Source organism: Euprymna scolopes, chromosome 3 (genome assembly GCF_053919585.1).
Source record: "Euprymna scolopes isolate OS-2025 chromosome 3, ASM5391958v1, whole genome shotgun sequence".
In the NCBI taxonomy this organism is placed as follows: Eukaryota; Metazoa; Mollusca; class Cephalopoda; order Sepiida; family Sepiolidae; genus Euprymna; species Euprymna scolopes.
Window position 1 is genome coordinate 194,806,346 of NC_136484.1, and position 22,834 is coordinate 194,829,179.

At 36.4% G+C, this 22,834-nt stretch overlaps 1 protein-coding gene across 12 annotated transcripts in view; it reads right to left on the reverse strand.

Annotated features, from left to right (window-relative positions):
• The window catches only part of LOC145260510 (CDK5 and ABL1 enzyme substrate 2-like), a 144,106-nt gene extending 122,192 nt beyond the window's left edge, over positions 1 to 21,914 (reverse strand). For 9 of the 12 annotated variants that reach the window (XM_080118743.1, XM_080118727.1, XM_080118687.1 and 6 more), the window contains exon 1: positions 21,355 to 21,904. In XM_080118743.1, the coding sequence (XP_079974869.1) occupies positions 21,355 to 21,857 (503 nt within the window). In that variant the 5' untranslated portion in view covers positions 21,858 to 21,904. Of the gene's footprint in view, positions 1 to 21,354 lie in introns of all 12 variants that reach the window. The other 3 variants (XM_080118718.1, XM_080118698.1, XM_080118665.1) reach the window with 2 other exon arrangements.
• Between the last annotated feature and the right edge of the window lie 920 nt (positions 21,915 to 22,834).

A 22,834-nucleotide genomic window follows, 5' to 3' on the forward strand; every position in this document is an offset into this window, starting at 1 on the left:
ATATGAAGAATAAAACTGCAAATCACTTAAAAGTTTTTCTCTGTCATGGCTGACGAAACAATAGCATGCTATACTTGTGGATGAAATAAAGGGTTCCATTTGAAATTCTGCGCAGATTCCCGAGTCTGACAGAAAGATTGCAGAGTTTGGCAAGATACTCCTGAATAAGGTCAGAGGTTACAAGAAAATTGGTTAGTGAGATTGACACGGCTTGATCCTGAGATTAGTTATGATAGCAAATTGGTTGATTTAGTTAGATGAGATGAAGGAATTTTAAAGATATTCAGTTATGGTTTAGAAATTAGACATCATGTAGAGAATGAATAGATAAGCGCATTTAGAGTGGAAGCCACTCTTAGTTAAGTGGATCTAATTAGTTGATAAAGATCACAAGTGAACATTATGTCAACTACAAGAGAAAGGAGTTTAGATCATAACATCAATCCAAATGCCAAGAAATTACCAAAGAGTTACACAACAGAGTCTTTGTAAAAGTGATTCCTGACAAATTGCTGCAATATGACGGCATGAGTGTATATGGAAGGGGGGAGGGGGGTCACCTGTCTGAATGGCACCTGTCTTTTGCTCCACACGACTCCGGCCAGTCTTTCTTGGCACTTCAAGTCATTCAAAATGGTGTCAAACATTTATCAAATTCAAATTATCACAAGAATAAAAAAAAAAAAAGACTGAAACAAAATCAAAAATAAGAAAAAAGAAGATTTGAAGATCACAGATTTGGGGGGGGGGGTCATGTTTTATCAATGATCTGAAAGAAGAGAACAGATGAAAAAGATGGCAATGATTGGTTGAGAATTTGATGATGTCACACCCACACACATAAGTGTAAAAGTTTTTGCTTATAACAAAATTCAATCAGTTTCCATCGACTAAAAATCGGATTAGTTTTTGTATTTGTTGAAATCAAAATATAATACTATTTAGAACAGGCATGTCAAACTCAAAGTCTCCTTAAGGCTATAGGAGTTGATTTGTATTGTCATGACGGCTGCAAAAGTTAAACACGACAGCTCAGACTGAAAAAGAAATTAATATTTTTGACTAGCGATTTTTAAAGCTCATTACTATCTGTAAAAATGAATTTTTTTTTTTTTTTTTTTTTTTTAATAAAATCAGCAAAGAGGAAAGTTTTAAGAAACATTCTTATATTCTCCTAAATTGGGAACGGAGTAACAGACTTAAGCAGATATTAATAAGTCCCTATATATATATATATATATATATATATTTTTTTTTTTTAAAATGGAGAGTAGATAATACACTGTGGTTGTGTTATCGGCAGCTCCAGTAACTCTCGCTTCTCCTTTTTTGTCCCTCAGTCCTCATTTCCAATGAGTGATATTTCTGACAAAGGGTGAAGAAAAAGCTGCTTTCCAGGCCAGTAATACTTCATGAACAGTAGCCTGAGATGTCGGAAATTTTTCTGTTTCTATGTCTATCATTGTGGCCACGTCATTAGTAAGGGTGCTGGAGGTAAACGTCTTATCTGGGCTGACGTTATCCGCCTCATAGTCAGGGACTCGAACCTTGGTTAACCACTAAGGAGGCTGTCCTATCAGCAGGTGTAAAGTACTGAGGCTGCTGTATTGTCATTTGGTGAATGGATTCAGGACCATGCAGTAGCTTCTGGTGGGGCCTCTCGATGCCATACTAGTGGGTAATTGTTATGGCTTTACCTTATGTTCTACAAAAAAAAAAAAAAAAAAAAATATTTCCTCTCTTTATCTCTCTTACTTTTCCTCTCTGTCCTACTCTAACCAAGTCTGTCAACCTGTTCCACAACCCCCAAAAACTCAACATGAAATATCTCAAAAAAAAAAAAAACACAAATAAACCAAGAACCCCATTCTCCAACATAGACCCCTACTACCAGGTCTCCTTCTCCAACATCAAGGTTGAAACCTAATTACAGGAGACGAAACCGGACTTACTCTTTATAAGCGAAACTGGCATAGGGCCGACCACTTCCCTAGATGAGTTCATCATAAACGGATACTCTAACTTAACATCTAAATCTGACTCCCAAGATCGCCATGGACATGGAATATGCGCCTACATTAAAGATGGCTTCCCGTGTGGTAGAGATATCTCCAGAGAAGACTAATTTACCTTATATATGCTTCCGGGTTGCACTTGCTTACACCACCGCATTCATATTTGCCCTCTATCGCCCCCACAACAGTGGGGTTACTGTCCTTAAGAGTATATCTGAGAAAATTGACCTCATCCTGTCTGCTCATCCTCCAGCTACCATTAACATTTGCAGTGACTACAATGTCCATAATGTGAAATGGCTGACCCACTCAAATAAGACAGATGATGAGGGGAGATTGTCAGGATTTTGCCATTGCCTATGACCTCACTCAGATTGTTCACGAGCCCACCCATGTGCCGATACTACTGGTCAGTAAAAAGGATGTGTCCTCCATAGTATCAGACCTGACGGAATGGTTAATTGTAGGCATAGACCGATTCATACCGTCCGAAAAATTCCAACAAAAACCTAACAGCCAGCCATGGTTCTCACCAGAATGTGCTGCTGCCATTGCGCACAGAAATCACTTTTTCCATAGCGACCAATGTAATAGATGTACTGAGACTAAAGCTGCCTTCAGGACTGCCAGCAATCACTGTAAAAGAGTAATAAAAAATGCAAGAGAGCTATATGCTCAATCCGTCAAATTCAAAGTAGCTGAGCAGCGGCTTTTCTTTCTTTTTTTTTTTTTTTACACAGGCATCACCACATTATCAAGGCCAAGAGGTCACTCGAGGATAAGGCTTAAAGAGTGTACAGTAGAAATTGGACAATATAGTAATCAATTCGGTAAATTTGTAAACTTATATGGAACTGCTCATCAAGAACTTATTTACGTTAGACTTGAACACAACCATATTGTAGTCAGCCGGAAAGCAGGAAAACGGAAGACAATTCCACATGCGTGCAGTTCTAAAAAAGAAACTTTGTTTATGGAATCTACGGTTAGGTTTAGGCACAGATAAAGAGTGGGGGCAATTATTGATAGTGTTTTCAGCTAGTCTAGTGTTTCTTCTGAAAGTTTGGTGAGGGGGGACCATAGACTGAAGCTCAGTTGAACACTTTCCATGAAAATAACGATAAAGCAGAGACAAATTTGCAACATCTCTTCTGTGAGATAGAGGTTGCAGGGAAGAGAAAAGGACATCTCCTACGAGGCTGCGAAGTCTATTTTGAACTCTATCAAGGCATGACAAGTCCTTTCTAGCAGCTCCTGCCCAGATGTGGCAACAGTATTCCATCCTTGGACGTACCTGGCTCTTATATAGATAGAGAATTGCATCAGCAGTGAGATATCTACTGGATCGATAGAAAGATCCCACCATTTTTCCAGTGGCCTTGGCAACAGATTTGATGTACATGTTCCATTTAAGATCAGGAGTAAAGGTCAAGCCCAGAAGCTTGTCAAAACTTGAGGCCTCCTGAAGACGAGAGCCATTCAATTCAATTGATGCCAGATGTGGATCAGAGTGTTGATCATGTAAAGAGAGAAGCTTGGTTTTAGATGCATTAAAAGTAACCAACCACTCCTTTCCCCATTATACCACGTGCTCAAGATCAGAGGAGAGAGAATCAGAAAGAACTTAGTCGTTTACTGTCTTAGATGTGCTACCATAAATGGTAGTGTCATCAGCATAAATGTCTACAAATGATGTAAGGATGTGATTTGGAAGATCATTAATGTAGATCAGGAAGAGAGTTGGGCTCAGGATTCTTAGATAAGAGAAAAATCCAGGTTGTCCTCGACGGTCGTACGTCTAAACAATATGATATAAATGCAGGAGTGCCCCAGGGATCTATCCTTGGTCCTTTGCTGTTCCTGATATTCATAAATGACCTCCCCGACAAAATTGCCTCTGAGATGGGTATATATGCTGATGACACCACACTCTATAGCAGGCACGACAGGAAAACAAATGAACATATATCTAAAGTAATGGCAGAAACACTAGAGGATGACCTCCAATCAGTAGTGGAATGGGGACAAAAATGGATGGTAACGTTCAATGCCACCAAGACAAAACTGGTTTCATTCAATAATTACAAGAAACCTTCTCTACCACCTATAGCAATGGCCAACGACTCTTTATCTGAGAGTACGTCTTTCAAGCTCCTTGGCCTAACGTTCACAGGAAACATGAGTTGGAACAATTACATCGAGGGTATTACCAGGGCCGCTGCGAGGAAGGTGGGCTCTCTCTACCGTGCTAGAAAACTTCTAACACCCGAAAGTATCCTGTACCTCTATAAGGCAACGATTCGCCCATGTATGGAGTATTGCTGTCATATTTGGGCCGGTGCATCGGCTACTAGTCTCTCGCTCCTTGACAGGGTTCAAAAGAGAGTCGCAAATCTGATAGGCCCTAAACTGGCATCAAAACTTCAGCCTCTGTCCCATCGTCGAAACGTTGCATCCCTCTGCCTGTTCTACAAGTATTATAATGGTGAATGCTCTGAAGAACTGCAAGCACTTGTGCCCCCACGACGTGAACACCCTCGACAGACCCGACAAGCTGCAAAATCCCACCCCCACACTGTAGAGATCCCTAGATGTAAAAGATCTTTCTACTCCAGTAGTTTCTTCCCCAGAACTGCTAGACTTTGGAATTCCATTCCAGGTCACTGCTTCCCCAACTGTACTGACATGCATAAGTTCAAGTGCAACGTGAACCAACATCTCGCTGCCCTAATCCCTACATAGTACCCCAGTAGATGTTTCCCCTGATAGTAGCCCCCTACATTAAAGTGGCAATGTGCCTTGTTTGGGGTGAAAATGTAATAAAAAAAAAAAAAAAAAAAAAAAAAAAACTTCAGGATTAATACTGTGAGCTTCTGATTTTTGCCCCTCAACTACTACTCTTATGAACCTATCAGAAAGAAATGATTTAATAATTGAGAAGACATTTCCAGCTATACCATAGCTAGAGATCTTGTGAAGTAAACCTTTATGCCATACTCTATTAAAGGTCTTTGATATGTCAAGAGCAATTGCCCTAGAAAGGTTGCCTCCGTTGAAAGATTTGCCAATCCTATGAGATACAACTGTAAGCACATTTGCTGTAGATCTAGCAGAACGGAAACCATATTGAGTGTCACTAAGAAGGTTATTTTTGCTGAGATGGTTGATTACTTTTGTATTTAACACAGATTCCAGCAACTTACTCATGACACACAGGAGACTTATTGGCATGTACTGAGAGGGGGATGAGCGATCACCTGAATTCTTAAATACAGGGCATACTGATGAGATTTTCCAGGGTGATGGGAAGCTATTCTCCTTAAGACAACGTTTAAACAGTTTTGTAAGTATGGGTGCTAGTTCTGGTTGAAGTTTTTTGAGTACTATAATTGGAATACTGTCAGGGCCAGTTACTTTACTGGAATCAAGGTCATAAGCAATGGAGAAATCATGACATCACCTCCCCCATCATCGGTCTTGTTTGAGTGGGTCAACCATTCCACGTTGTGAACATTGAAGTCTCCACATATGTGAATGGTATCTGAAGGATAAGCAGATAGGACTTGGTCAATTTTCTCAGATATGCTTTTAAAGATACTAACTCTGTTGTTGTGGGGGTGATAGAGAGTAAATATAAAAGCAGTAGTGTGAGCTAATGCAACCCGGAAGCACATATAGGGTAAGTTAGGATCTTCTCTGGAGATGTCCCTACCACATGGAAAGCCATCTTTAATATAGGCACATATTCCATGCCCATGGCGATCTTGGGAGTCAGATTTATAAGTTAAGTTAGAGTATCTTTTAATTGCGAACTCTTCTAGGAAAATAGCTTGTCCAATGCCAGTTTCACTTAAAAATAAAAGGTCTGGTTTAGTCTCCTGTAATTGTGTTTCAACCTCTGGAAGGTTAGAACATAGACCCCTGATGTTGGAGAAGGAGACATGGTAGTGGGGGTCTACATTGGAAGTTGGAGAACCGGGTTTAATCATGTATTTTTTCTTAAAACTTGTCATGATAGAATTTTGGAATTTGTGGACTAGGTCGTCAGATTTGCTTAGAGCAGGACAGAGAGGGGAAACTAAGAGAGAAAAAGAAACAAAGAATTTTTGTTTTTTTTGTAGAACATAAGGTAAAGCCGTAACAATTACCCACTAGTATGGTATCGAGAGGCCCCACCAGAAGCTACTGCATGGTCCAGAATCCATTCACCAAACGGCAATACAGCAGCCCCAGTACTTTGCATCTGATGATAGGACAGCCTCCTTAGTGGTTAATCCAAGGTTTGGGTCCCTGACTATGAGGCGGATAACGTCAGCCCAGATAAAACGTTTACCTCCAGCACCCTTACTAGTGACATGGCTACAAGGATAAACATAGAAACAGAAAATTTCCACCATCTCTACCAACTGTTCGCGCAAAATACTGCCAACCTAGAAAAAAGCTTTTTCTTCCTTTGTCAGAAAAATCACTCATTAAAAAATGAGGACTGAGGGACAAATAAGAAGAAGCGAGAGTAACGGGAGCTGCCGATAACACTTCCACAATGAGTTTTCTATTCTCCATTAAAAAAAAAAAAAAAAAAATTATTAAATATTATACTTAATAAAAGTCCAACGGACATGTTTAAGGGAAAGTATGGTGATAGATTCCCCTCTCACAAACTAAAAATGAATACAATTACCTAATCTATATTTGCAACAAACTTGGTAGATAAATAAACATTTATGGACAAGAAAAACGCTAGCATTTAATAAAACAGAAATACATAAATTAAATACTGAAATAAAATGTAGTTATTAATATTTGAATCTAAAGATAAAAAGTAGGATTAATATACAAGTCACTTATCTCGAAAAAAAAAACACTTCCGTCTCCAAAATGCAAACTGTAGAAAAGAATTTTAGTTTTAATAACATCAGCGTTCAAAAGACTTTTTCTTTTTTAAATTAACCGTTAAAAGAAAAGCGTAATCTTATTCTGGACTTTAGCTAGTTATGTTTTAAGAAACTTGCGATGGCAAATAGCAAACCGGATCCTGAACAGATGCGTGTGTTCTATCCCAACCATCATCAATGGACCGGAGGTCATCTCATCAGCATCAGACAAGGCCAATCTATTTGCCAAGAACTTTGCAGCTAACTCTATCCTCTACGACGAAGGTCATCAACTCCCAGTATTTCCTTCTACAACAGACAACACACTATCCAACATACAAATATCTGTGCAAGAGGTTGCCAAACTAATCAAGAACCTTGATTCCAGTAAAGCAACTGGCCCAGACGGCATTCCAATTATAGTGTTGAAAAAGCTTCAACCAGAACTGGCCCCCATACTTACAAAACTGTTTAAGCGCTGCCTTAAGGAGAAGTGCTTTCCAACACCCTGGAAAACCTCATCAGTATGCCCTGTATTTAAGAACTCAGGTGATAAGTCATCTCCCTCTCAGTATAGACCAATAAGTCTCTTGTGTGTCATGAGTAAGTTGTTGGAATCCATATTAAATAAAGTAGTCAACCATCTCAGCAGAAATAATCTCCTTAGTGACATGCAATATGGTTTCCGTTCTGCTAGATCTACATCTGATGTGCTAACACTTATATCCCATAGGATTAGTGAATCTCTCGACAATGGCTTCCTTTCTAGGGCAATTGCTCTTGACATATCAAAGGCCTTCGATAAGGTTTGGCATAAGGGCCTACTTCACAAGATTTCCAGCTACGGTATAACTGGAAATGTTTTCTCAATCATTAAATCATTTCTCTCTGATAGGTTCATAAGAGTAGTGGTTGATGGGCAGCAATAAGAGGCCCACAGTATTAATGCTGGAGTCCCCCAGGGGTCCATCCTGGGCCCAACTCTCTTCCTGATCTACATCAATGATCTCCCAAAACACATACTTAAATCATTTGTTGACATCTATGCTGATGACACGAGCATCTATGGCAACACATCAAAGGCCGTGAATGACAAAGCTCTCTCTGATTCCCTCTCCTCTGATCTCGAGCGCATGGTTCAGTGGGGGAAGAGATGGCTGGTTACTTTTAATGCATCCAAAACCAAACTCTTAACTTTACATCATCAACGCTCTGTTCCTCATCTAACATCAATTGAAATGGATGGCTCTCGTCTTGGGGAGGCTTCATGTTTTGGCAAGCTCCTGGGTTTGACCTTTACTCCTGATCTGAAATGGAACATGCATATCCAGTTTGTTGCTTGGGCCGCTGGGAAAATGGTGGGATCTTTTTACCGCTCCAGAAGATATCTCACTACTGATGTAATTCTCTATCTCTATAAAAGCCAAGTACGTCCAAAGATGAAGTACTGCTGCCACATCTGAGCTGGAGCTTCAAAAAACAGCCTATCCTGCCTTGACAAAGTACAAAATAGACTTTGTGGCTTGGTGGGGGATGCTCTCTTCTCTTCCCTGCAACCTCTCTCCCACAGAAGAGACGTTGCGAGCCTGTCTTTGTTTTATCGTTATTTCCATGGCAAGTGCTCGTCCGAGCTCCAATCTCTGGTCCCCCCCCGCCAATGCTTCATGATAAGCACCCGTCTAGCTAAAACCACTGTCAGTAATTTCCCCCCACACTTTATCTGTGCCTAAATCAAAATGTAGATTCCATGAACATAGCTTTTTTCCGAGAAGTGCACGCCCGTGGGATTCTCTTTTGTTTGCCTGTTTCCCACCTGACTATAACTTGGATGTCTTCAAGTCCAACATAAACAAATTCCTGATTAATCGCCCCCTTAAGTAAGACACTTTATCAAATCTCCAATACCAACTATTACTACGATATTATCCCATTGATTATTGTACACAAAATAACCCTTATCCCCGAGTGGCTTCCGGGCCTTGATAAGTGGTGATCCCCATGTAAAAAAAAAAAGTTTAAAAGAAAAATATACTTTTTATTAACTAAGGCTGTTAAAAAAAAAAAAAAAAATACCGAATTTTATCACTGAATTCAAAAGTCAAGAATAAGAAAACTTTCTTAGAATCTCATACTGTCAATATCTGCAACAGAGAGATGAAACTTTCAGATTATGAATGCATAAGTTCAGTCATCATGACAATATAATTTGTAATCCCCTTTTATCAATTTGGGCAGAAAAAATAGGAGGCATTACTTTTGGAATACCTCTTATACATTGAAACCAACTGATAAAGTTCATAGAAAAAAAGCACTGTGCCACCATGGTCAGTGTACATCCATATCAGATGTGGAAGACACATATCAGATAGAGAAAATTGCTCGTTTCACTGCAAAGGCTTCCAACGCCTCAACTAGTATGACTAGATGACCTGAAATGCTTCAAAGTCGATCTCACATCAATTTTGATGACCCAAGGCCACATAAGACATTGATGACAACTTAATTAGCAGACGGCACAAGCAAAAATGGAATTAGCCAAATGTTAGAAATTATTCACAAAGTGTCTAACCTTAGCACAAGACAGACACAAAAGAATTTCCTATACCTCCAGGTTTTAGAAGATCTGTGGTTCTTGTCCAAAATTCCCGCTATGATTAAAAAAATCTAACTAAAGAAAAAATTTGTATGATGCATGTTCCCATAATAGAAACGAAAATGTCATATTCCAAAATAAAAAAAAAAAAATTTTAACTAAAATTTTATGAGGAAGCAAAGATAAAACGTCTCACTGCCATCTTCAAGAAATAAATGAAGAAAACTCAATTTGAACTTAAGAGATCAAAATCTGTTTTATAATGGTTATGATTTCCCATTAATCACTTTAAATTGTTTAAAGTTTCTTTGTAAAAAAGAAATCAATCTATTTACATGATTTTTGAAATATGATCATTTCATTCAGTAACGGTTACATACATCAAAGATTTTTCTATAATTTTTGTTTTTTAATATTGGTGGAATTCCGGACAATATCGATACCGTTTATAAGGAATAAACCATTACCAACGGCTAAAAAATTTCTTAAAGTTTTGGGTAATAAAGAAGAAAAAAAATGATAAGTGAAAAATCTAGTTGAACCACTTTCCCATAACTATATTATTATCCTGACAATAAAGCTGTTACACTTATTGTCAACCTTTAATATGAACCAATTTATTTAATGCTTCAATGTTTTTGTTTTGAAAGTGGAAAATAAATTTGCTAAAACCAAAAAGAGGAAAAGAAATTTTGCCGTCTGATTACTGAAAGCGAACCTGATTGTTAACCCATATTTTGAAGAAGTCCTCTCTCTCTCTCTCTCTAATTTTTTGATGACAAAACACATTTTTATTATTTAGTTTTTTTTTTTATTAAAACAGTTGTTTTTAACTCAGTTGACAAGGTCAGAGTCAGATCTGGTTTCACAACACCAGTTGTGTGCATGAGTTTTGAGGGGAAGAGGATCCAACTGTTCTCAGTGCAGGCAGAACAGATTTTCAACTTGTTTACTTTTCAGCAGAACTGGGTCAGTTATCGTTAAATTCAAAGACCCCTCCCCCACCTCCGCGAAATAAAAACTACGAACTATTTTGAAAGCAATGCAAACGGACATCAAAAAAAGAAAAAACTCTTCACAAGGGAAACTCATCCCAGACGACACCGTTTCCTAAAAACTGCAGAATGGCAGATTATGAATTAAAAAAAATAAATTTCTAACACATTTTAATACAGCGTAACCCGGATATAAGAGACTTCTTATCGAGTCTCTGCAGCTCTCTTATATCCGGGGTTACCCTGTACATTAACACAGACTAATTTGGGACCCGGGAAAAAATCTCTCATATCCGATTTTCTTATATTCGTAGTCTCTTATATCCGGGTTATACTGTAATATTTATTTAACATTCACCAAGTGAAGAGTAAAATTTTTAGTGTTTATGAACAAGCATTCTTTTTTTGGTTTTATAATTCTTTTATGAAATCGAAATTCATATTTTTATCGATTTTTTTTGTTTTTCTTTTTATTGATGTTCATCCCAAGCCAAGCCAAGCATATTGCCACTTGGACATAAAGGGTTACTATTTAATCAAAAACTGTAAATTCTGGACTTCTTCAAACCATCTTCTTCAGCAAATTCGAATCAAACGCATCATTCCTTTCCTAAGCTGATTTTGAGATGCCAAGTTTCACATCCATATAGCAGTATGGACAAGTCGTTATTATAAAATCTAAATTTAAATCTGCGGCTGATTCTTTCATTCTTTGATACAAACATTCCAATATACAGACAAATTAAAAACAACAAAAAAATGATTCGACCAAAAAATAAAAAATTATAATCCAACATTAAAAACAGGTGAGATTTTGAAAGTGCTGACTTTTATGCCTTGTAATAAGTCCCTTTTTGCCTCTTTATGAAGGCAGAGTTCAAGACAAGGTCGATTTTTTAACATGCAGAAAACCCAAATCCTCAAAGAGGGACACTATACATTGGTATAAAAATTGTTCGTCTAGAAGGATTTTTCTAATTATCTCTGCCAAGGAAGTTATCTTTTCAGTCAAGTTTGTTCGTTTGCATACAGATTTTGTTTTTTTTACTTACATAACCCCCCCCAAACAAGGCACGTTGCCATTGAGATGCAAGAGAATACTGAGAATTAGAGACCAGATTTATAAGAGCATCCTATGTGGGGAGTTCAGTCGTGAAATATTTGTTCACATTACATTAAAATTTCTGCATTTGGTAGAAATGGAAAAGTAGGGAGCAGGGGAAAAAAATTCCAAAGTCAAGCAGTTTGAGAAAAGACGCTATTAGAATAGTGAATTTTATGCCAAAGTTAATGCTTAAAGCTCTATTTATAAGAAAGTTGGTTGGTTGTTTTATGGCGTACCAACCCACTTTGGGTCACTTAATGCAAACTCAAATTTTATAAACGTTGCACATGAAGTAAATAGTTTCAATAAGTTTATATATCTAACAAATCAATATATTCAACAGATTATAAATTTTTAATTAGGTACACAGTTCATAAACAATTTGGCTGTTTAGGTTTTATGGCAGATCAATCGCTATGTGTTATCTAAATATCAAATCCAACTTACATACGCTGTGTGCATATCGTGTCGCACAGTGCATCGTGTGGAAACACCTGCAGATGTTAAATTGCTAACGGTAGCGGAGGCCGGTATGTACTCGTTGATGAGGTCACAAGTTAAAGTCGTTGACATCGCAGGTGCATCAGAAACTCAAGACTGATATATAAACAAAGTGGGTAGCAGACACGCGCCTGGTTGTTGGGGACCGCTCGATTGTCTCAACCACTGTCAATCCCACCATCTCTGTTTCACGTCGTCGCTAAGTTTTCTCATGTTATACGCGAACAGTGATATTAGTAGTGGCAGCATTTATTGAAAAAAGGAATAAAGACGTTTATTTTTCTACAAGTTGTTCATGTCTGTTTTTGGCTGGAGAGTGCTGGGGAACATATATATATATATATATATATATATATATATATATATATAATAAATATGTATTAGATATGTTTGAAGCCAAAACAACGCATTATTACAAAATAGATATTTATTTATATGATATGTCTTTTTTTCTTTTTTTTTTTTTTGCGATGTTGTTGTTGGAGCAGAGAATCAGTAGAAGTCCGTTTGTTGTTTCTGCGGTAGTCTTTTCAAATGTCAGAATGGTGCGTTGGTCACGCGGAATTCACGTTAGGGTTTCCTTTGGCGCCTTTTACTTGTAGATTCAGCCGTCTGAGAATTTTCTTTGGGTATTTCTACATTTGTTATCCACATTTAATTTTGTTTTTCGTAATAAGCTTAGTTGGTTTTGTTTCTCTTGAATACATTTTTAAAGATTTTTTTGAAATGATGGTCATTTATTTGTGTTCAAATTTATTAACTTTTTTATAATTATCTATTTGAACAAGTTTTTTTTATAATTATCTATTTGAACAAGTTTTTTTTATAATTATCTATTTGAACAAGTTTTTTTTATAATTATCTATTTGAATAAGTTTTTTTTATAATTATCTATTTGAATAAGTTTTTTTTATAATTATCTATTTGAATATGTTTTTTTTATAATTATCTATTTGAATAAATTTTTTTTATAATTATCTATTTGAATAAATTTTTTTTATAATTATCTATTTGAATAAATTTTTTTTATAATCATCTATTTGAGTAAGTTTTTTATAATTATCTATTTGAATAAGTTTTTTTATAATTATCTATTTGAATAAGTTTTTTTTATAATCATCTATTTGAATAAGTTTTTTTTATAATTATCTATTTGAATAAGTTTTTTTATAATTATCTATTTGAATAAGTTTTTTATAATTATCTATTTGAATAAGTTTTTTTATAATTATCTATTTGAATGTTGTCCTGAGGATTTTGATTTAGATTTTTTGTACAACATTGGCAAATGTTTTTGTTCTCATATAGCTTTCAACAATTTTTCTAGCTTCTGGGAATGGCAAATTTTGGTGTGTTTTACATACATTTCTTTTTCTTTCTTGTAGACATCGTCGGTCCTTGAGAAGGCAGAGGGTGTACTCCATGGCAGGTTGTACATTCATATTTTTGCGCTCACTCTGTATGTGTTTTGGGTCACGTTCACCCCTCTTCACACACATTTGGTATCCTCTGCAGATTTCTTTGTGATGACCAAATTTCTGACATTTGAAACATTGCAGGGGAGCTGGTATAAATTGATTTACTCTTTATTGTATAGCCAATCTTGATATTTTCTGGTACTGATAGTTTATCAAAGGTGAGTATATATATATCTATATATATGTTTCATTATTTCGTTTGATGGTGATTCTCTTATATTCTTTCACGCCCTGGTTTTTAATGTTGCTTCAATTTCTTTTCGTGTTGCTAATGAAAGCTTTCTGCTTCTTATAACGCCTTTTGAGGTATTTTCGCATTTGATGTAACATGTATTCATTTTGAGCAGAATTTCTTTGGGTTTTTTCTTTGGAACTTCCACTAGCAGATTGTTAAAGTTTTTTTTTTTTTCTTTTTAACATTTTCAGATTTGACCTACTTGATATAACTTTTTCAATCAAGAAAGGGAATAATTTGTCCAGTTTAATTTCATCCAAGGATTCAATGCGTGATTTGCACGTTTTGAAACCATTTCTGACGACCAGGAAATTTTCCATTCTCTTTGTTGTTTTACAAAGGAATCTAACCTACTTGTCTAATTCTGTAACCCATATTTTCATTATGAAGTCTTTCTAAGAATATGAATAGTTTCCAGCCAAATTAGTATTTATTAAATATTTTAACAGAATCAACAATTTACTGGACATTCCATTTATAATAACATTCTGTGTTTATTTTAATTTATGATTGGAATTCTCAATTCCAAATCTAGCTTCACAAGTTCGAATCCTTGACTATCCTATTTCATATTTACATTTAACTAATTCCCTATTTTTTTACTTACATGAAAAGGGGACAGCCCTTATCATGTAACACTATAAAGAGTTGGGAAGTACTCTACAAGAGCAGATCGGATGTTTTGAAGAAAAATATCTATATATGAGCTAGGGCATATGGGATCAGCCGATTGATCAAATCGGGCCCCATCCGACCACCCATTGACCACTGTTGCTGGATCAATGACCGCTCTTCCTTCCTGATGCCTTATGGGTCACCATCTGTGGCCAACAGGTCGCCTATTTGTGGTGCAGTTGGCATATTCTACAACCCCAGCTGACAGGGCAGATTATATAAGAAAGTCTAAATAACTAAGTTAGTAGAACCTAAGAATAAAAATCTCAAGGTTTTGAATTTTCCATCATGGCATCTGCTTTATTTGTTGAGAATTATTAATGTAATATTTTTTAATTTCTAAAAGTTAATGTGCGCGATTTTTTGAAATGAGGCAAATGCTGCAATGTATTACATTAAAAATATTGTGACAGACAAAATTTTTATTTAGAAATGAATTGGACTACTTTATACAATATGAAGTGGCAAAGACCAGATAAGACTTTGACCCATTTTCACAGTCATGCGGGGGGGGGGGGGAGACTCATGACTGATTTGTTCTTGTTTCTTTCTGCAACATATCATTTTTGTAAAACTGTTTTTAGTTTTAGCTTAGCGTGGGAGGGGAGATGACTAATATTCAATTATGGTTTGAGCATCCTGGGTCAACTGAAAAAAAAAAAAAAAAGAAAAAAAAGGGGGTCTAGTGTGAAAAAAATCCGAAACCTTCAATTACTAGAGCCTTGACGCAATCCTTATTACTGCATATTTGATATGCATTATTTTTGAATGCAAACTGGGTTGTTTGGTAATGACATTCGTGACAGCAACATAACAAAAAACCCACACCTCCATAACGGCAAGCAGCAAAAGAAACATTGATGATGCGAAAGGCAGGGAGGGGCGGGGGGCACAAGAAATGTCAATGTCACTATACAATCAATGGACATGTAAAAAAGGCCAGCCTAACTACCGTTTTTCTCTCCTTCCTTGTCTTCTTTTGTCCAAAACAAACAACGTTTTGAACAGAGAAGGGAAAAGTTGTAAACGCAAAATCGTAAAAGTATTTAAAAAAAAAAAAAAAAAAAAAGCCAATGAAGGTCGAATCAGAAGGCAAATAAAAGTGCAGGTTTGGTTACCAGCAATCAGCAGGGTGGGTTTGTATGACCACGTGGTTCACACATGAATACAACTTGTTTATTTCGGCAGTGGAACGCGCGGGGGGGGGGGGTTAAGAGGATGTTGTGTTTATATATAATTCATTTATTTATATTTGAAAGCTAAGAAAAAGTATTTGTATAAAACTAGCTGTGCGTTAGTCTTTCATTTTCTTCTCATTTTTAGTACTTATTTTTTTTAAATATTAAATAGAATAGTTAAATTTAATTAACAATATCATTTGATCAATGGTCATTAAATTATTAAGGCATTGGTAAATTTTTATTTTCTTTCCACCTTAAACTACCTTTAAAATGACGACTTTAATAAGTTTTTGGGTATGCTGAAAATGAATATCACATTTAAATTATGCAGACAAGTAGTTTTTTTATGTTAATACCTTTATGTTTTCACTGGTGATGCATACATTTTTGACGCATGTGCGCATGCATATAATCGTAAGCATTACAAGGCTGATCTTGCAAGTTTTAATTATTGTTAAGTTATTTCTCTCTGTTTCTAGATAGCTATGCGAAATAACCCTTTGCTTACTCATAAAATTGCATTTATTTAGTTAAAAGTAAAATACTTGATAAATTTACATGATTTTTGGAATACGACATTTACATTATTTGCCAAAGCTACTGCAAAGAAGGTGGGCTCCCTCTACCATGCGAAAAAAGTACTCCCATTTATTTACTTTATAAAGCCACAATTCGCCCACACATGGAGTATTATTGCCACATTTGGGCTGGAGCATTTGCTTCTAGTCCTTCACTCTTAGACAGGGTCCAAAAAAAAAAAAAAAAAAAAAAAAAAAAAAAAAAAAGAGTCTCTAATCTAATAGGTCCTCGCACTATCAGCTAAGCTCTGACCTCTGCCTCATCATTACATCCCTGTCTTTGTTTTACAAATAATTTAATGGAATGTGTTCTAATGAATTCGCAGCACTTGTGCTCCCTCAATTGATACTCCTTACTGATCTGACAAGCAGTAAAATCCCACCTCTATACTGTTGGGATCCCTAAATGCAGGAAAGCCTTCTACTCCAATAGTTTCTTCCACAAACAAATTTTTTCCCTATCACAGCATGTTCCCGACCTGTCTCCGAGATCGACATGATCAGTCAGCTTTACCTCTAGATCTATTTCTGACCACAGTTTCAAAAGAGTATGTAACTATTGCCCATCGTCTACTTGAGAATGCTGATCATGCCGTGATATTGGTAGATATCACCCTAAACTCTTGACTGAAAAATGACAAGGTATTTTAAAAAGGCTGACTGGGAAGCCATCAGAAATCACATGAGAGATGCTCTATGAAGTAATATCTTTTCTCTTCCTATGAAATTGTGTGCAAATGAGGTTCCTGAATGGTTCAAAACAGAAGTTAAAGTACATGTTCCCGCACGGAAGTTCTTTAGCAAAACCCACTCTTCCCAATGGTTTGCTGCTGCCATCGCTCAAAGGCAGCGTGTATACCACAAACTTATCTGACATGTCCGATGCAAATAGGTAAAAGTATATAGAAGCTAGAAATAAATGTTAGAGGGAAATGTTAGAGCAAAAAGAAGGCATTCTAAAGTCACCAGAAAACGCATTAGGTTGCAGAAATTAGGAATTCGCAATTTCTGGAAAATACAAAACAGTGTAGTAAATAATGGACAGTCAACAATTTCTCCTCTATCCAAAAAAATTAAGGTTGCTTGCACGGAAACCAAAAAGGCAAACTTGCTTGCCCAACGGTTTGCCTCCAACTCCACTTTAGACCCAACAAACCACCCTCTCCCAAATTTCCCTTTATGGACAGAAGTCACACTTGAACTGAACATAACCTCCTCCCATGTTTGTGATGCCATAAAGAACTAGACTCCTCAAAGTCATACTATTAAAACAATGCTCTGCTGAGATTACTCCAGTTCTCTCGAAACTCTTCAACAAATGTTTTATCAAATCTTGTTTTCCTCACTCTGACGAAAGAATTGACCTACTCAACTATCACCTCATACATAAACTTCTATCCAACAAATAGTATGGATTTAGACAAGGCTGTTCTACTGCTAATATCCTAACTGTAATCTCTGGACGTATATATCACGCAATGGATGGTAATGTTCAATGCTGCCAAGATGGAACTTAGTTCCTTTAATAACCACAAGAAACCTTTTCAATCACTGATTCCTATGGCTAATGATACACTACTTGAAAGTACTTAGTTAAAACTCCCAGGTTTAACAGTCACAATCAACATGAATTGGAACAAACACATTGAGGTATTTTCAAAGGTGAGCTTTCTGCCATACTAGAAAACTACTCACACCTGAGCGTATCTGGTACCTCTACAAAGCTATTATTTACCCATGTATAGATTATTGCTGCCACATAGGTACCGCACTAGTAACTAAACTCCAACCTCTGCCCCATCATCGAAATGTGGCATCGCTGTGCCTGTTTTACAATTATTTTAATGAAATGTGCTCCAACAAACTCAAAGCACTTGACCCCCCCTCAATGTAGATACCCCTAACAAACCCGTCAAGCAACAAAATCCCAGCACTATACTGTAGAGATCTCTTTATGCCATAAAACCTTCTACTGAAATAGTTTCTTCCCTCAAACTGTTAGATTTTGGAATTCCCTCCTGAATCCCTGCTTCCCTCACTGTACTTATATGCAAAAATTCAAATGTAATGTGAACAAACATCTCGCTGCCTTATATAGTATCCCTGTAGATTTTTTTCTCATATAATAACCCCCTTATGATAAAGTGGCACTGTGCTTTGTTTGAGATGAATTAACAGTTAAAAAAAAAAAAAAAATTAAATAAACTACTTCTTGTACAGCCGATGCGATATATTTCTGAAGAAGACCAAACACATCAACTGAAACGTCATGATGAAAACAACAAAGATATAGATAGTGTGTGAAATTATCACATTTGAGAAAGAATAAACTTTTTGTGTACTTAAATAAAGAAAAACGTCATTCAATGATTGCTTTAAAATGACGTGTTGATGATATGATTCAAAGTCTTCGTGGCCAAATGCAATTCCTACAACCACATACTAAAAACGGAGCTGGTAAACCTGACAGTGATATGGGATAAGAGGGAGAAAGTAGCAACCTTACTTGAAGCCAGTGTCTCTAATTATACTGCCTGAAATAGAGTTGAGAGGGAAAAGAATCAAATACCAAAATCTTATGCACGACATGAAAAGAAACTGGAATCTTATGAAGATCTCCAATTATCGTAATTATAGAAGCAAACGAACCCATGAAAAAGAATTTCAAAATCAACCGGGTGAATATACCCGGTAAACGAAGAGCAAGAGAGACACAAACAATTGCTCTTAAAAGGATGATTAGAGAGTCTCTGAAATAACGGATGAATGTCTGGCATCCGAAAAGATGCTCCAGCTCCACCCTCAGCAAAAACAAAACGATGTATTCTCATCAAAAAAAGGTGGGCAATTCAATAAATTAAGGGGGAAAATGTCATCTTTTTGTATTTCATCTTTCTCTTCCTTCATTAAATGAGACACCCTGCATCTTTGGTTCATTGAGAGAAAGGAGAGAGCGGCAGCGGCACTAGTGCAGTTCAATATCCACAAGCAAATTACTTGTTTTAACTTTAGAAGAGTTCCGTCCGCGCAACGTAAGAGTTAACAAAGCCCCGCCCCGCCTTCCTCTCCGTGTAAATAATCACTTTCTAAATTTGCTTGTGAATATTAACTGCAAGAGTGGCAAATAAACTATAACACTATACTTTTATTTTATTACTTTCGAATTGACAGTTTAAAGGCTTCAAAATCACTTTCAAAAGTCGAAAACTACAAAGAAAATATATCGCTTTCTTTCAATTCATATCTAATTGTATTTATCCGGCGTTGTCTAGGTAGAAAGCGCAGGGGGAAAATAATTCAATATATACTATAGTCATGTTTATATTTTAAATAAAAAAATTTAATTCGTTTTTCAGGTAAACGTGCTGAAATAAGTTATTTAGAAAACCATTCTTAACATGAAGAAGGAAGGATGTTTTGTAACTATTCTGTACTTTCACGTAACAATTTAATAAACAAAAGATACGCAAATCTTGAATTTAATTTAAAAATAAAATTTTAAAAAATAGCACGGTACCTTTTCTGCATAAGCACAATTTACTCTAATGTTATTTTTGATTTTAATAAATATTGGATGGCAATAACACATAATTAAAGATGCGTTTATCAAAGTTACGAATATGCGAGAAACACAAGCACACTAGATTTTTTTTCTTCTATTCATTTGCATCCCCACAAGGGCAGAGTTTGACACAAGGTCAGTTTTTAATTTTACAACATTCGAAAGTGACGTTGAAGCCTTTAAATTGTCTATTTGGAACCGTGATTTTTGGCTAGAATGACTGTTTGGTACTTGTGCAGTTTACGGACCGTGCTTAACATGGAGAGGGAAGGATTCTTTTTTTCTTTTTAAAACAATTCTGTACTTTCACCTAATACATAAAATCATAAAAATAGCACGGTCCGTAAAAACTATACGACATGCACTCACATGCAGTGTGCAGTGCCAGTGCACCCAAAAATTTAGCGTTGTTGTGTTATGTTTATAAAATAAAAACGGTGCTAATGCAGAGTGATCCGCGCTATTTTTTAAATCGTATTTCCAAGTTTAATTAAAGTTTTATGTTTTTTTTTAACTCCTTGGGCGTTGAGTTCCATGGCGACCAGCATAAAAAAAGCGTTGATCCCTTGCTGGCGCATGCGCACGTAAGATTTTTTTATTTACTGACGTTGTCGTAGTAACTAAACGATTGTCACATTATTTATTTTGAATATTTATGAATATTAAAAGAAAAAAGTTACTAAACATTTATTAATAATGTCTCACTTTTACAGACATTTGTTTTTTAATTTCTTTTTAAATGACTTTTATAGACTTTTTTTTTTACAAATATTTATAACAAATAAATGTTATCAAAGAAGTCAAGATACTGAGAAATTATCACTAAATGGTTTAGTTATTTTTTTCGTTTTTTACCCATCCGCAAATGCTATTAAAAAAAAAGTCGATAAAAGTCGTCATTTAAAAAGATATTTAAAAACAAATGTCTGTAAAAGTGAGACATTAATAAATGTTTAGTAACTTTTTTTCTTTTAATAGTCATAAAGAGTAAAACTTTTTTTCAAAATAAATAATGTGACAAATAATCGTTTAGTTACTACGACAACGTCAGTAAATAATAAAAAAAATGTTACGTGCGCATGCGCCAGGAAGGGAGCAACGCTTGTTTTTTATGCTGGTCGCCATGGAACTCAACGCCCAAGGAGCACCGTTTTTTATTGAATTGTAAGATTAAAGTACAGAATAGGTACAAACACCCTCCCCATGTTAAGAATGGTTTTTTAAATAATAACGTTATTATTTCAGCACGGATCACTCTCTGCCTGAGTACCATAAAAACAATAAAAACTATTTTTAGACTACGCCGCACAGACAACCAGCATCCTTTTTTTTTTTTTTTTTTTTTTTTTAGCAAGCATCATTATCGCGTTTCGTTTTTTCTTGTTGATGTACGATGCAGCCGGCGGAGGAGGAGAGCGTCCACCACAAACAACACGAGCAGGTCGAATAATAATAATACTCGATCAAAAAGAAAACGTTGCTCTAAAAGAAAAATAAAGAAATAATCAAGTTAAAGAGTAATAGTAGTAATAATAATAATAATGTGTCTAGATTTGACTAACCTCCACCTTTTGGTCGGTGTAATATTCTGTAAATATTCCTTGTCCGTGAGATGGCCATCTTCACGTCGACTGTCTCCCATACTGTACTGTTTACGTAGTCCATGTGGATGCCCTTCCTCTATAAAGTCCGAATCGGGTTTCAACTCAGTACTTTTGGCCTTTATGCTACCATGAAGGCACCCGAGGTGATGACCCATGTAAGATGGGTGTTGTTGGGAGGAAGGTGAGGCACCCCCCACTCGACTTTGGGCTGTTGTTTTATTCACAATAATATTAATCGCCCGTTCGTTATTGCTGGCAGTCGCCGCTTCGCCACTCGTACTGGCCGTACTGTGACCGGCCACGTTCTCTTTGCCCTCGGGGCCGCTGTCCGAGGGTTTGTTGAACATGGCATACTTCGTGTCTCTGTGTGTTCCATCTAAAGAAATATTAGAGAGGAAGTTATAAGCGGCGATGCGATGCCTGGTCCGTTTCTTCTGTTGGCGTAGGTTCATAGCAGCCATGATCAGCACGATCGAACGTCCGTCTGACTCTCATTACACTAAAAGAACTGACGTAACGAGATCACGCGTGAACAAACGAGATATGCGCAACGAGACTTGCACTGACATCATCATCATCGAAAACAGTAATGAGTGCAATAGCATCATCAGCATCACCATTAGTAACTACATATTTATTAAATCTGCCTTCTGCTAGAAAGTAGACTTGCTTTTATTTTTTATTTATTTATTTTTTTTTGTTCTAAAAGAAAATTAAATAAAATTATTCCATCTTTATTTAAAGGTGTACCTACCTTATGTAATCACGGTACTTATTCAAAATACGAACCGTGCTATTGTTTTTATAGGATTCTTCAGTTAAATTATTTTTTTACGATATTTTTTGTTTATTCAATTGTTAGGTGAAAGTGAAAGACCGAGTGGTCAAAGATGAGGTTATGAAAGGCGCCTTCGACTATGGGGCTCCACACAGACTCTTCTGTCAAGGTTCGACTCAGGAAAGCCGGTCTGCAAACCTAATGCCTACTCTTGTCCCAAAGAAGCGAGGACAGCTGGTAGTGAGTGCACTACTGCAGGAATTTAACATAATTCGCAGAGGAAGTACGGCCAGTCTGTAAAGGATGAGAGGAAAGATGCAGGTGGCACACACCTCTGCTCTATCCTATAAGGAAAGTTTCCTTCAAACCCACGAACCGACCACAGCTTTGATCTTTGACTGTACCGCTGACCAATTCTTTTCAAGTTGGAGATCCAGTCGAAACCTGAAACAAAAATGTAGTAGGCAAAACAAACAAAAAAAAAATACAACTAAAAACAGACGGAACAAAAACTTGCTTCTTGCAGACACGTGGGTCGTAACAAACACAATCTACTCGCCAGAATCACCTACACACGATCTGTGGAACGCTCCCTCTTCTTTCCAGTGTCCTGCCTTTATAGCGGCCGGGAACAACGTATTTTCATAATCGTGTGATAGC